The 14,225-nt window shown below is 38.7% G+C and overlaps 1 protein-coding gene across 1 annotated transcript in view; it reads right to left on the bottom strand.

Annotated features, from left to right (window-relative positions):
- Positions 1 to 14,225, bottom strand: part of TENM3 (teneurin transmembrane protein 3) — a 117,574-nt gene that overhangs the window by 36,128 nt on the left and 67,221 nt on the right. Inside the window, exons 11-13 of the mRNA XM_033215751.1 lie at positions 7,812 to 8,044; positions 6,242 to 6,396; positions 4,592 to 5,466 (exon numbers count right to left, since the gene is read on the bottom strand). Coding sequence (XP_033071642.1) covers positions 4,592 to 5,466; positions 6,242 to 6,396; positions 7,812 to 8,044 — 1,263 coding nt within the window. The remainder of the gene's footprint in view (positions 1 to 4,591; positions 5,467 to 6,241; positions 6,397 to 7,811; positions 8,045 to 14,225) is intronic.

Genomic DNA, 14,225 nt, shown 5'->3' with positions numbered 1-14,225 from the left:
AAAAGCAGCACGAAGCAGTCCCTAATACTAACTGAAGACACGGTGTCTTCACACAAGAGGACCCTGTTAGCTAGTTGGGGTCCTTTCCACAGGCCAGCAAGTCAATGGAAGAGGAGGTCAGAGCCAAGATGGTTTACTCAGTCAGTAATGAATAATTATTTAGCTCACGAAACATATTAGTTTAACTCAGTGATTTCAAAGCTGAGTTAGAAACCATCTGATACCTAACGTAGCCTTCCCACCACACCATCCAGTAGCATGCCTAAAAATATTGGCCACTTCTCTAACGAATCACAATAGGGACACAATAATTACAAGTAACATGGAGAGAAACTGCTGCCAAATAGCAGGTGATATCTCTAGTTTTCAACATGACAGTTATCATGCTAAAGAAACCCCATCTGTGTACCCTGAAGAATCACCCTATCTACTTTATTGGTGATACAAACTTATCAGGAATCAGGCTTTCTTCTCCTAGAATCCTTTCTGATACCAGATACAATAATATCCTTTAACTGTATTTGCATGGGATAAGTTTTCTGTGCTTACCACCAACATTTCAGAAGTAAGTGCTATCAACAGGAAATTTTGTTTGGTTTAATTATTGGAATAACAAGATCAACTGAGGAAGTCCTTATTTTATAAAGCAAAATACAGTGAGCAAACATGCAATATTGGGTAAATATTTTTAAAAATCAGTAATAAAAATGGGTAATGTTAACATTTTCAACATTCACTATTGGTACGGAGGTGTGAACTAACTTAGCATGCAAAAGAGCATTTATAGGTATTCTCTCAGTGGAGCCTTGGCAAACGTCAGCTTTTGGTTTTACCAGACTCTTCTCGGCAAATAAACACTGACCTGTCTACAACTTTGATTTATTCTTCTATTTCTTAGTTCAACAAATAGCTACTGGGAGAGCTCTATATGCACAGCAACATTCCAGGAGTGGTGGGAGCCACAAAGACAATGAAAGTTTGCATTTTATAAAATACTTTTACATTTCATTTTGTACTCATACCAATACTGTGACATGTTAATGGTACACTAAAGTCTGTACCAAGAAAAAAATAAAAGAAAAACATGTAAGGTAAGTAATTGGAACTAATTCTCTTTTAAAATTTCTTTGGAAGGAACTATGACAAGTATATTTTTATCAGTAGGCAAATTTATTGATTCCAGATCTTCTTCCATCTGTTTCTATCCTACAAAAGCTTTAATCTCAATGCTTTTTAGACACCAGGCTAGTTAGAAAGCTGGCCATATACAAATGGGAATCTGAGCTGAAAAGTTAAACTTTTCTGTGCAAGGTATTTGTGCAGGAAGATGACTATAGAGCATGTTATCAGTGCTCAAGGGACTGGCGTCATGAAAGTCATAGAAACAGGTGTTTTTCAGTGGGGGGGTGGCAATTTTTTTTCACAATCTCGTTGTGGTTTTGGTAACACTCCGGATATTGTCAAACCTGTCAAATCCCTTCTTTGTGAACTTACTGGCTACCCTTTGTAAGGTCTAAAGTAGACACATAGACGCACGGTACTCTAAAAAATGAAGGGAAATATTACAGATACATACTAATATTCTGGGAGTAGCCAGTTCACCAATAACTATAAAAACAAAGGCATTCCGACAGGGACTCAGAGGCCCCCCGCTGCCTCTATTAGGATGCTCACATCCCACCGCACCACCAGGTCAGGAGACAAGCAGCAGAAACTCTGTTGTCAAGGCTCTGATGAGTAGCGACAGGGGTTGAGTTTGCCCATTAACAATCTCAAACTTACACAGACAATACGTGCTGCTGTGTCTGAACACAGACAGGGCTTCTGCAGGGGCGGCCTGATAATGACACCTCCCCCCACCCTCTTCTTTTTGCGCATTTCCTTTTGAATGTGTTTTACAGTTTCTGACCCTTAGGAGAGGCCGGGCCTTTGCTCTTTCACAGCCAAATTACAAGAATGTATGGGAAGAAAAAAATGATCATTTGTCATTCTGACACGATAATTCTGAATTCCTTGGGTTAAAGTGCTCTTTTTTAACACATTATTTTGAAAAATGCATAAAGGTTTCTTAGAAATTTTTTAGTCGTCTTTGCTGTAGACAGCTTATAAGGAAAATTAACACAACACTGGTTTTTAAAAGCAGCATTTCTGTTAATTTTATTAGAAAAGTCATTTCTCAATAATAGTTTGTTAAATTATAATATTCTTATATATGATATATATATATCATATAGATAAAATTGTGAGGGTGATATTTGGTAAGATATTTTAATAATGCTTTTTGGAATAGTTTAGTTGCCCTTACAGCAATTTATCTAGTTCTAAGATTTAATAGATATACTTTAAATAAGAAATGTAATGAGTCAGTATCGGTGAAAATGTGCTTTTGATGGTTTTAATTAATTAAAACCTTTCATTCTTTAAAATAATGTTTTCCCATTATATACAAGATTGGCTTGCCAACCTAACCCCTACTTCAGCCAGTCTGCTGATTCCTAAGTCTGAAATTCTTGGAGGTTATGGGTTAATAGAGAAATATATCTTCTTTTTTGCAGTATCATTTCTTTAACAGGTAAAAAAATCCAAATTGGTTTATACTATCCCACATTAGCTCCACCAGTGAAATTTCTCTAATATTCCAAACTTGATTACAATGCATTTGTAGGCCAGAAGCAAACCACTGTATCTGCTGCAGGAAGTGCAAGTGTCAGCACTAACCCATACGACGAACTCCTGGGAACGAATAAGGGCACATTCAAAAATGGCCCAGAGAGCAGGGTTTGAGTAGGAGACTCTACTAAAAACTTATTTCTCTCTGTTTCCCCTGCTTTCAACTAAACTGAAACCCTACCAATGCCGCCACTGTCTCCTGAAGATCTTATAATCAGAGCAGCTCTCCTGCCCAGTCTCATCTGATGGCAGCACTTTTCCTCTGCTCTTCTTTGCCTCGTTGGCAGTCTAGCCTGCTACCACTTTGAAAACAGTGCAAAGGAAGTGCTTTCCATTAACTTCCAATGTATTCCTTTCCTATTGCGATACTAAAATGAGCAAAAGGAATGCTAAGCACAGAATTTTAATGTAATTCAATTGAAAAGGTTTGTTCCTCTGACAGAATCATGCTGCTGGGTAACATTCATTTTATTAAAAGAGAATCTGTCGAAAAAGAAAAGCAATTCAAGCTACAGGAGAACTAAGCTTTATGTATAAGATACATTCCAGAGAAGTTGTACAGAAAATATTTGTATATTGAGTCATTTTTTCTACTGACTTTTATTATCATTTCAGAGGTGTGCTCCTACAGAAAGAAATACTTTTGCTTCAGCATATCATGGTGAAAATCACACGAAGGAACTCAGGATTCATTTCAAAGACTATTTTGCATTTGTCAGCATGCCATCTCTGCACATCTCATTTCACCTCATGGCTCGCACAGCTGAGTCAAGTGAACAAGCAAAACTGAGAACGCGTTTATACATGCCAGAACATACACAACGCTGACTCTCCCTTCGCTCTCAGTGACACCCGAGAGGTGACTGTTCAGAAGGCACAGTGCCCGGGCCACCACTCCACACAATTGAGAACGCGTTTATACATGCCAGAACATACACAATGCTGACTCTCCCTTCACGCTCAGTGACTCCTGAGATGTGACTGTTCAGAAGGCACAGTGCCCGCGCCACCACTCCACACAATTGAGAACGCGTTTATACATGCCAGAACATACACAACGGCTGACTCTCCCTTCACGCTCAGTGACACCCGAGAGGTGACTGTTCAGAAGGCACAGTGCCCGGGCCACCACTCCATGCTATCTATTGCAACACCCTGGCTGAATGAGCCTCCTACCTCTTCACATGCTTTCAGGCAACAAATGGCAATTCCTGACTTCATTTAGTTGTAAGGTTCTTTGAGGCACAGTGTGGTTTCTCCGGTAACTGATTACAAGAACTTAAGCCCTTTTATGTCATCAGCAAAGTTCACTGTAAATGTTTTAGAAGTTTTTCTTCAATGCAAGCTCCTGATATAGTCAGCTTTATCAGGTGGGCAAACCTAGAGCCAAAGGCTTTATGCCCCAAACCACAGCTGCAGGATGCTTCTCAGAAGGTTTGCTCCTAAGATGTTAGGTCCCTTCGAAGCAAGATGCTAATCCTTAAGTAAAGGTAAATTGACCATGAAGCCAACTGAAACTTAAACTTTGGGCTTCTCCCTTACATGGGTCCCTCCCCTTTCCAAGGCCCTGCATCTAACTTTGTATCTTGCAATTTTGTCTTCTTTCTCAGAAAGAGGAATCTAATTTTTTTTTTCTTTACAGATACGTTCTGGCTCTGCCACTCAGCCTGGAGTGCAGTGGCACAGTCATAGCTCACTGTGGCCTTGAACTCCTGGGCTCAAGCAATCCTCCCGTCTCAGTCCCCCCGAGGAGCTGAGACTACAGGAATGAGCCACCGTGCCCAGCCGGGATCCAAAAACTATAGAAGCTGTAGGTTCTCAAAAACACGAATCCTCCAGCCCTTAAGCTTATATTGTTATTATAGATGATATTATTGTATCACAGTATTTTATAATCAGAGTAGAATTTTCATATACTTACTCAAAAAAAGTTGTCCATCCAGTTTCATCGCTTTTAGTGGCTAAAAGGCCACTATTGCCATGGTAAGTAAACAGAACTAATTCCAGTCCTTGAGCAGTCATGCTTTTCAAACATCCATTTGTTCCTATCGTCAACCATATCACTTGGTTATCGGGAGACACCACTCGAACTGGCATGCGATTTGGGTCCCGTCTAATTCTAAGGGTGTTGCCATTGCTGTCTGTCACAGCAGTAATATCATTGTCATTGCTGTAGCTAAAATTGTACAGGTAATCACCAGTGACTAAACTTACAGTATATTGGTGAGTACCATTGATGTCAAAGATGTAGAGTTCTTGATCAGTTGGAGATGCAACCTCATAAAAGTTCATAGAGTTAAGTAAAGGCTTATTCTTTGACACAGCCCGGATCCGGATATTCCCTAGATCTGCAATATACAGTGTGCCATCTGGAGAAGCAGCCAGGGAAGATGGGGCATTGAGTTTGGCATCCTTGGCATAGCCATCTCCACTCTGGTAACAGTCACAGTTGGCATCATTTTTGCAGTCACACTCTGAAGGTATTCCGGCCACTAAGGAGATTTCCCCATCTGTTGTGACCTGCCTTATCCGGTTAATTTTCTTCTCATCAGTTTCAGTAATGTACAGGACCCCACTGTAGGATACAGCAATGGCAGTAGCTGATTCCAGTGTTGTCTGCACTGCGTGCTTCCCCACGGGATATTCCACTCCAGGAACCTGACAGTGCATGGGCCGTCCAGCAGCAATGCGAACTTGACGATTTTCAGTGATCTGTAAAACTACATTATTATCCAGGACATAAATGGAGTTATCCATAGGGTTAATGGCTAGGTCAGTGGGCCATTCCAGACGTACCTAAACAAAAAAAGAAATGGCCTGGTTAGTCAGTCACTGCACTACAGTTAATTCGCCAGAAGAGTAAATTAGACCATTCAGGGAAATTGGCATTAATCTGAGATAAACTGTTTTGTAATAGTGTTTTCAACAGCCTCAGTAAAATAAACCAAAAAGTAATGAATGAAGATAAATATAAGAAATAACACTTTCTTTTAAAATTCAGCCCACAGTAAGATTTGCTAGTTATAGGCAAATAGCAAATAAGCCAAGTAGTGAGTCAACAGATATCAATGAGTTATGAACACACATGTTCCTATGGCAGCAATAACTACGAAATGTTGGGGCTTTCTAGGTTATGAATAGATTAGTGTTCTCTTGTGTTTTCAATCAGCCTAATAGTAAACTTTCGAATTCTAAATATAAGTCCCTCGGGACTAATCATAGTGGGTTCTCTCTACTACTCAAGGAGCTCATGCAATCAAAAGATTAGAGATTTAAGCTGTTTGGTTCTTTTTAGAATATCTGCATGCTGCTACTTTACTGGTATTTTATTACAAATGCTTAGCATTTCTTAGTGATAACTGTTCTGTATCCCACTGAATTCATCAAATGCAGAATTACACAAGAAAATCACTTTTTATTAGCTCCTGTGATACATGTAGATGGAACTGCCCTATCAGAACCACTGCAACACATGATATATGCAGTTTAATATGGTGCCATCACAGTCTACTGACTGAATAAGTCAAGTCACCCAGAGGAGAAACGAACGAGCCAGCTCAGTGTTGAGCACCTGGCTGATGTGCATGCTGGTGTCACAGGTTAAAGGTCTGGCTGAAGTCAAATCGTTAGAGCCCAGGAGAGTTGATATGATTCCATTTTGGTCAACTTTCCTAATCATGGTTCCATCAACAAAGTAGATTAATCCATTCTTATCAATTGCCATTCCTGTATTTGAGAGAAGCAGGTATTAGTACTTTTTCAAAAATGGTTACTTTTGATTAACAATTAGGCCCATGATTAAACTCAATTATTTAACCCCAGTGATGACATCGGTGATAGGTAGCAGGTAGGGCTGCAGATTGCAAACACATTAGAAAAAAACCAGCATAGGCATTTATAATACAAATAAATTAAAAATTCAGTAAGGAGGCAGGACATGGGGGCTCACGCCTGCAATCCTAGCACTTTGGGAGGCTGAGACAGGCAGACTGCCTGAGCTCAGGAGTTCGAGACCAGCCTGGGCAATATGGTGATACCCTGTCTCTACTAAAAAATACCAAAAAATAACTGGGTGTGGCAGTGTGAGCCTGTAGTCCCAACTAACTATTCAGGAGGCTGAGGCAGAAGAATGGCTTGAACCCGGGAGCCAGAGGTTGCAGTGAGCCAAGATCGCGCCATTGTACTCCAGCCTGGGTGACAGAGCGAGACTCTGTCTCAAAAAAGAAAAAGAAAAAGAAAAAAATTCAGTAAGGAAATAATCCAATTTTGTCAGAATCTCCTGTGAGTATATGAATCACACAGGTAATACCTGTATGTTTCAAATATAAATTATAATGACTATATAATGTTGTGGTCTATAAATTATAGAACCAGCTTCAAATTCCATTCCAGCTAACTTACAGCAACCATATTCTTCTAACAAAAATAGATCTAAGCCAAGGTTAGTGTTTTGTTGACCCTGTTACAATGAAATTTTCTATGATGAATAATTCAGTACAGATACTTTTTTCCAGTCCTTGTTCACATAATAGTCAGTAGCTATCATGAAAAAAATAAAGGCCCCAAACCAAAAGCATTGTATTGAGTGGCGTAATACATGAGCAAGGAGTCAGTCCTGCCTGGTTTAAAAGCCTTTATCACGTAGCATTTTTTAGCCCTTGTTCCCTCCAAAAATTCCTCACAGCAAGGATTTTTTCCCATGGCATAGAAACAAAAGTTGAGCAGCTCCAAAGAGGGTGAGGGCTCATAGGGTTGCTTAGTGATGGTTTTTCAAGAAGCCTGGGACTCATTCACGACAAAGAAATTCCAGGACTATGAAAGAATTTGGATACTTCCTTGAAGTTTAACAGGATGTGACCTGAATTATATAGAGTAGTTGCTCCATTCTTTGAAGAGCTGAAAAAATGGTATGATAATAAAGAATGCCAAGAACCTAATATTTACTGTAAAACCAAGTTAGGATTCTAGCAGTTTCATGCTACATGGCTTTTAAAACCCCTAGATGTGAAACAGCTTTTCAGAACACTGTCAAAGGTAAAAAGTTAGACTCAGCATTAAACATGAGAAGGCACTAAATGGATTTTCTACCTTTTTTTTTTTTTCAAATAAAAAGAAATCCTCAAATCGCCAACTGCCAGTACCTTTGGGACTCATGAGTGTGGCTTCCACAGCCTTCCCTCCATCGCCACATCTCGCCTCGTCAAACGGAAGGCACTGCTCCCCGGTTCCTGCGATGACTTCTGCATTTTTAGTCAAGTCTTTTGCCCCTGTAAGTGACTTTGGGCGATAAATTCTGCGGGTGTTTGTGTCAGAAACGTACAAATCTCCTGTGACTGGATCCGTTGCAAGGTAGTATCTATGAGCTGGGTTGCTGCTGTGAAAAGGATCATACATAAACATCAAAGGGAGTTACTCCTAATACACAGAGGGAAATTAAAAGCAAAATAAAACAGATCATGAGACACTGATTCTAGTCTAGAATCCATGATCAAAGGTGAGACATGAATAGTACTGTCTATTTAATAATGACTTAAAAGAATGTGCTCACAGGTAGGGTTTCTCTGATATTACCGTTTGTCTTCCTTGCCTGATGCTGAGGATTCAACAATTTACTAACAGTCATCTTAAAAATACTACCTTTAAAAGGCACCATGTGTCTAGCCTAAAACAAAGAAAAAAATTCTCTAAATCTTTTTTGCTCAATGCGAAGCCATTAAAAAATGCCCCTGAATGAGGGACATAAAGTTTATTCCAGGCGAAGGATGTCTCCATCAAATTTTCCTATAAGTACAATATGCTACTGATTCCACTCATACCTCGCCATAGGGTATTATCCTTTCAAACTAAACACCCTCCCCTTGAAGAAATGGGCACTTTGTCTGTCTCGGTTGCTCTATCATAATCCAGAGAAGTGCCAGTGTTTGTCCTATGGGGTTAAACGTTAACATGAGGTCATTCAAGTGTACAGGGGAGTCTCATCTGGTGGCCTGTGGCAGTGAGCTAGGATGCTGGATCCTTCAGTTTTCTTTCTAAAGTTCATATACTGAGCTGCTCTGAAACCTGCCTATGAATTTAGTGACATACAAAATGTAGTGCCTCAATTTTATAAATATAAAGAAATGCAAATGTAAAACATTTTATGTCCCATTACTTGTAAAACATGGTAAGCCCAAGACTATCAAGGAGGGGACACATTATGACGTATCATTGGAATTAAAAAGCTAATAGCCTTACAAACACTCAATGCCACATTCTTAAAATTAATGTAATCTTGTACACGTGCAAAGATTGCTTTCTGAAAAAAATCGGAAAAATAATTTAAATGATTTGGTGTCCCAACCAAGATGTCAACATGATGGGAATCTATCAAACTCCATTGATCTTCTGATGACGAACTTAGTTATACTAATTAATGCTCATTCTCTCTCTCCCTCTTTCCACATGCAGCCAGACACACACACACACACACACACACCCCACACACACAGAGTTATATGCTTGCTTCCATTTATTTTATTTGTGAACATCTAAAATATTTAGAAGAAATCTACCCATATGAATATTTTTATTCTAATAGTGATGCAGTAGTCTCCTCATTACTAATGAAGTTGGCTTCTAATAAAATATTTTCACTACTTAACGATTTTCCTTCTAAGTGCTGAATAGATGTACTTTATCATTCCTGTAAGAGATTCTACTCTTAAAATTGTTGAAGTGTTTCTCATGTTGTTACAGGAGGACAGGAGATCACACATGGAGACCGTCGAGGCCTTGTGGAGCGCTGAAGAGCTCTTTGGCTGTGATGTCAGTATACAGAGAAACACAAAGACATACAAAGGCTTGACTACCTTCAGCTCTGGGATCTCCTTTCCAGCCTTTCATATCTTTGAGTGACAAAAGACAGACTAGAGCAAGAGGTCTTGAGTGTGTAAATGTGTGTGAAATGGTAAAAAGTAAGATGAAGAACTCAGAAAGATGCAAGTCATTATGCAAGAAGAACATTTCAGAACAACTGGGTTGTGCCAAATGATCAACTTGCTATGCTAAGTGTTATTATATCATTTTCCTAAGTTGATGCCTAAAATTTTAAATGCAGCAACACATATTGCATCCCTTAATGTGGTAGTTTATTACTTTGTAAGAAGTGAAGAGTTACGTATCAATATAACATTCAGAGCAATTTTACAGAGGTTTTTTTTTTTTTTTCCTTTCTATAAACAGTCTAATGTTGCCAGAGCTGGTCTTTCAGGTGTACATAATTGGTGACAGAGTTGCAACTCCACCAAACTAAGTCTGCTTTGAAAGACATGACATTGGAGAGGTTCCTTTAGTCTTTCCTACCTCCTTGACTATACAGTTAACTGTGAACAGCTGTGTACATGGTATGCATATACTCATGTGTATACATACACACGTATTTTTTTTCTTATCAGTGTGCATCTTTGAGTATGAACTCTGTACCAGAGAGACTGGGTTTAAAGCCTAACTTCATCACTAACACTAAATGTATGATCTGGGCAAGTTGCCTAACTTATCTGTGCCTCAGGTTCCTTACCTATAAAGGTGGTGATAATAATACATAGTTCATAGGATGCTGGGAGGATTACATGAACTAATATATGTAAGATCCTTAGAACAGGGCCTAGCGCATACTACATACTCACTAAGAATTAACCGTCCTTATACTCGCCTTTGCCCCGTCGCTTCTTACAGTGCAGTGTCTTTTGCCTTATAACCTTAGAAAGTGTAGGAATACAACAGTTAACCAAAGTACGAGTTGTTTCTGAAAACGTTAAAAGAAAAAAAATTGGGTTTAAACTTGGTTTAGGTTTAAATTTGTTAAACCTAAACTTGGCTAGATTTAAATTTGTTTTCTTACTTCTGCTGTTATTAACAGCAGTTTATAATATCCTAAACTATTAAAGTAATGAAGACTTCTCTTAAAATACCTACTTTAAATTGTTTAGAGAGTAATGATGAACAGTGATGATTCATCCACGGTAAATGAGCCATACACACTTCCTCAGGATGCCTTCATTTTGGGAAAAAACAAACCGATTTTTGAGGTGGCAGCTTCAATGGTGGTGGCATCCTCTTAGCTATGGGACATGAGTTTTCTTGGTGCAAAAACGAATGGACATTCAAGTCATAAGCTTGCCTTTATTGTCATCAGTTTTATTCTAATGGGGAAGTAATAAGAGAATGCCCAAAGTGGTGCTTATATTTGCTTATTTCCTGTCCTGAAGCATCTCCTCCCTAGAAGATATAGACATTTCTCCATCAAGCAACAGATGTCAATGGCTTTAAGAATGTCTGACAAACGAAAGCTGCGCTTTTGGATGCGACTCTGTTGTTCAGAAGAACAAATGTGAGGGAGTCTATGTGGCCCTAGAGAAGAGAATGAGCCTCTGGAAATATTCTGCACAGGATGGGAGGAAATGAGACGTTGACAAGTTCCCAGCAGCGCAGGCGCGCATGGTAAATTAGAGCTGGTTGTTAGATGCTGGTCTCTCCGAAATGAAAAGAGGGATCAGCATGGAAGTACTGAAAGGAAAAAAAGTGAGTCTGGATATTTCTAGTTGACGGACTGGTGGCAGTGAAGCTCTGAATCATAGGCCATGGGACTGGGATTCAAGGTCACCTCATTTCAGCACAGAGAGTTGACAGGGTGAGCTAGTGCTTGCTGTCCAACGTTCTGAAAACCCAAAGCACTCAAGAGGCGGGTGTGTGGGTACGATGAGTGGTGAATTTTTAGGTCACTGATCTATCTAGTGTGAAAACGTGAGGCTACCATGACCGAAACAGGCTGCAGCCAACAGCTGGAGCATGGGGATTTTCCAAATGCTTGCTTTTGGGAAATCTCTGCTTAGCAGAAGCACAGCAGCATCCTTATGTGATTGATTGAGATTTTGCTATTTCAGAAAGGTTTGAAATATTACAATTTTGACTAATAGCAAAACCAAGGAAACTGAGATCAAGTTAAGAACCTTTAGTGTATTACACCTTGATTCTTAACTCATCCTGAATTGCCTAGATCATCACAATTATCAAGACATCTTCTCTACAGTCTCATTCAATTAGACACAGATCCAGTGGTAAGTGCAGGCTGGATTTGCTCATTTATTTTGTCATAATTCAACCTTCTTAGACTAGAGAAATATTCACAGAGAACAAGCCAGAGAACAGACATTATCAGCACTTCTATCTTTTGAGTTGGAAACTGTGCCACAGTCCTTAGAACACAAGACATTTGAAGAAGCATAAAAAACTATATTTATACAGAAAAGTAAAAAGACTTCTTTTATGGTAACCAAAAGACTGTTTAGAATATTGCAAGCAGGGACTGGGGGTGTGATATTTCCGTGCCTGCTGGATTTTTAAATATTAAGTCAAGAAGGAGTGCTGAATAAAATTTTTATAATTTGGTATCTAAACTTTAATGGCTTCAAATTCACAGACTTATGATTGACACTTTCTTTGATCCTTTAATTGGCAATATAAAATTCACAAAGTTGATTTTTAGTTCTACATGTTTAAGTGCCCTTTGGCTGGTATTAATTAATGTAATTTTAAAATTTTGGAACGTGTGAGAATTAGAACAAGGATGACATAAAATTTACTACATATTAAACGGGTTAGTTAGCAAACTAGTACTATAAACATCAGAGAAGGAAATGTTTGGTATATCTAAAAGAAACACATTTTTAAAGCATTGTAGCTGCTTCTATTTATGTAAAAAATTTAATATGTTGATCAGTAATATTTATATCTATTCATTAAAGTATAGCTAAGAATTTTTATTTCATGTAATATCCTGGTGGTGCTTATTAGTTTGATATAACAGAATACTCTGAATTTTAAAATAAGAAGATGTGTTTTTATATTAATTTTTATTGAATAGTTTTATTATGCCCCCATTAGTCCAATTAATGAGACTGTTTATAGTATATGAAATATACAAGAGGATAAAAGTGTGCATTTTTATATTTTAATTATTAACAACTGGCAATACCATTCCTTTTGTAGATTTAGACACACTTTTCAATTTCTTTTTCTTCCTATGACCTGTTCCTAAGCCTCTCATGACTCTTACGCTGCCCAAGAAAGCGAGGATAAGAAGCATACCAGGAAGGATCTTATTAACCAGGAAAGGGAAGATGACGACAGGCAGGCACACAGGAAGAAGCATCTGAAAAGAACTTTAATTTTTTAAGCTAAAAGAAGAAGTTCCAATGAACTAAAATATGTTGACTTTGCTAGGTCAATTTTATTACCTACTAAACAAATGGAATCCCTATTTTATCAATGACATGATCATGTTTGATGATTTGGGCTCAAAGACCTTCCTCTTTCTTATCACTTCAACAAAGACTCTCCGTTCTCTCCTTTCCTTTATCGCTTGGCTTCCTTCACTGCTAACCATCCTGTTTTAGGTTATCTAGCATCTCAAGGTGCAACAGCTTTCTAATTGATCTCATCTTGAGTCATTTTGAACTCTGACACCAAATTATTCTTCCTTTCAGTATGCCACTTTGTGTATGCCACTTGTTCAGGATGCTAAAATGGTCTCCACTGTCTCAGGTATCCTACAGGACACAATAATTCCTTAGAGCACTCAACGCCCCAGGCAATCTGACCCTCCCCTGCCTTTGTGCCTGTATCTCTCATGATTACCACCATGAACCCCCTGCTCCATTCAGGTGGGTCTGATTACTCTCAGAACATGTCTTGCTCAGCTCTCCCCCTGTCCCCAGTAACTTTACTTGCTTTCTCTATTTCCTCATGACTGCCCTCTTTTCTTCTCCCTGTTCTGTTTCAGCAGACTTCATTTTTAGACCTAGCTCAAATATCAGCCCTTCCAGAAAATGTTTCCTTACCATACTGTCATCTCCCAGTAATCTCTTCCTTCACAGAACTATTCTCACATTTGAAACCATGGACCACGGGTATGATTAAGTGTCAAAGAACGATACTGAAAACGTTATTTAATTTGTCACGTATATACCTTGTCTCCCTCGCTTGATGGTGAGTTCTGAGAATAGGTACTTTGTCTTATATTATTATTTTTCAAAGTGCCTAACGTGCGGTAAGTGATCAGTTAACATGATTTATTTCATACAATTAAATATCCATATAAAACCCACAAAGTGTACTCTGCATGCATGGCACATAAAGGATATGCAGAAGCTCAAATGTAGTTAGGATGATGGACAGAGGAGAAGGGTTATGGAGGATCATGAGAGAGGGATTACAATAGTATCACTGCCAAACACCAGAAGTTAGTACAAAATGAATTCCTACTGTTTAAATAAAGATGTAACTCTAACCTCATAGATTTTTTTTCTCAGAGGGAGAGATTACGGCTTTAAGTAACAGGTAAAATGATTGTGAAATAAGTCTCACTTTTTGCATACCCAGGGAATGAGCCCCTAGAAACTTAGGCATTGGGACACAGAAAAACTGGCTGTGTGGTGCCGTGGAAAGAACATAGTTTTAGAGTGGTTTCACTGTCCGCTACCCATTTCTTAGGCATGTATTTTGGGGAAGATATGTAA

The sequence above is a fragment of the Trachypithecus francoisi genome, unplaced genomic scaffold (assembly GCF_009764315.1).
Source record: "Trachypithecus francoisi isolate TF-2019V2 unplaced genomic scaffold, Tfra_2.0 Lachesis_group1, whole genome shotgun sequence".
Taxonomy (NCBI): domain Eukaryota; kingdom Metazoa; phylum Chordata; class Mammalia; order Primates; family Cercopithecidae; genus Trachypithecus; species Trachypithecus francoisi.
Note: the sequence above shows the minus strand (reverse complement) of the source record. Positions and strands in the feature narration are given on the sequence as shown.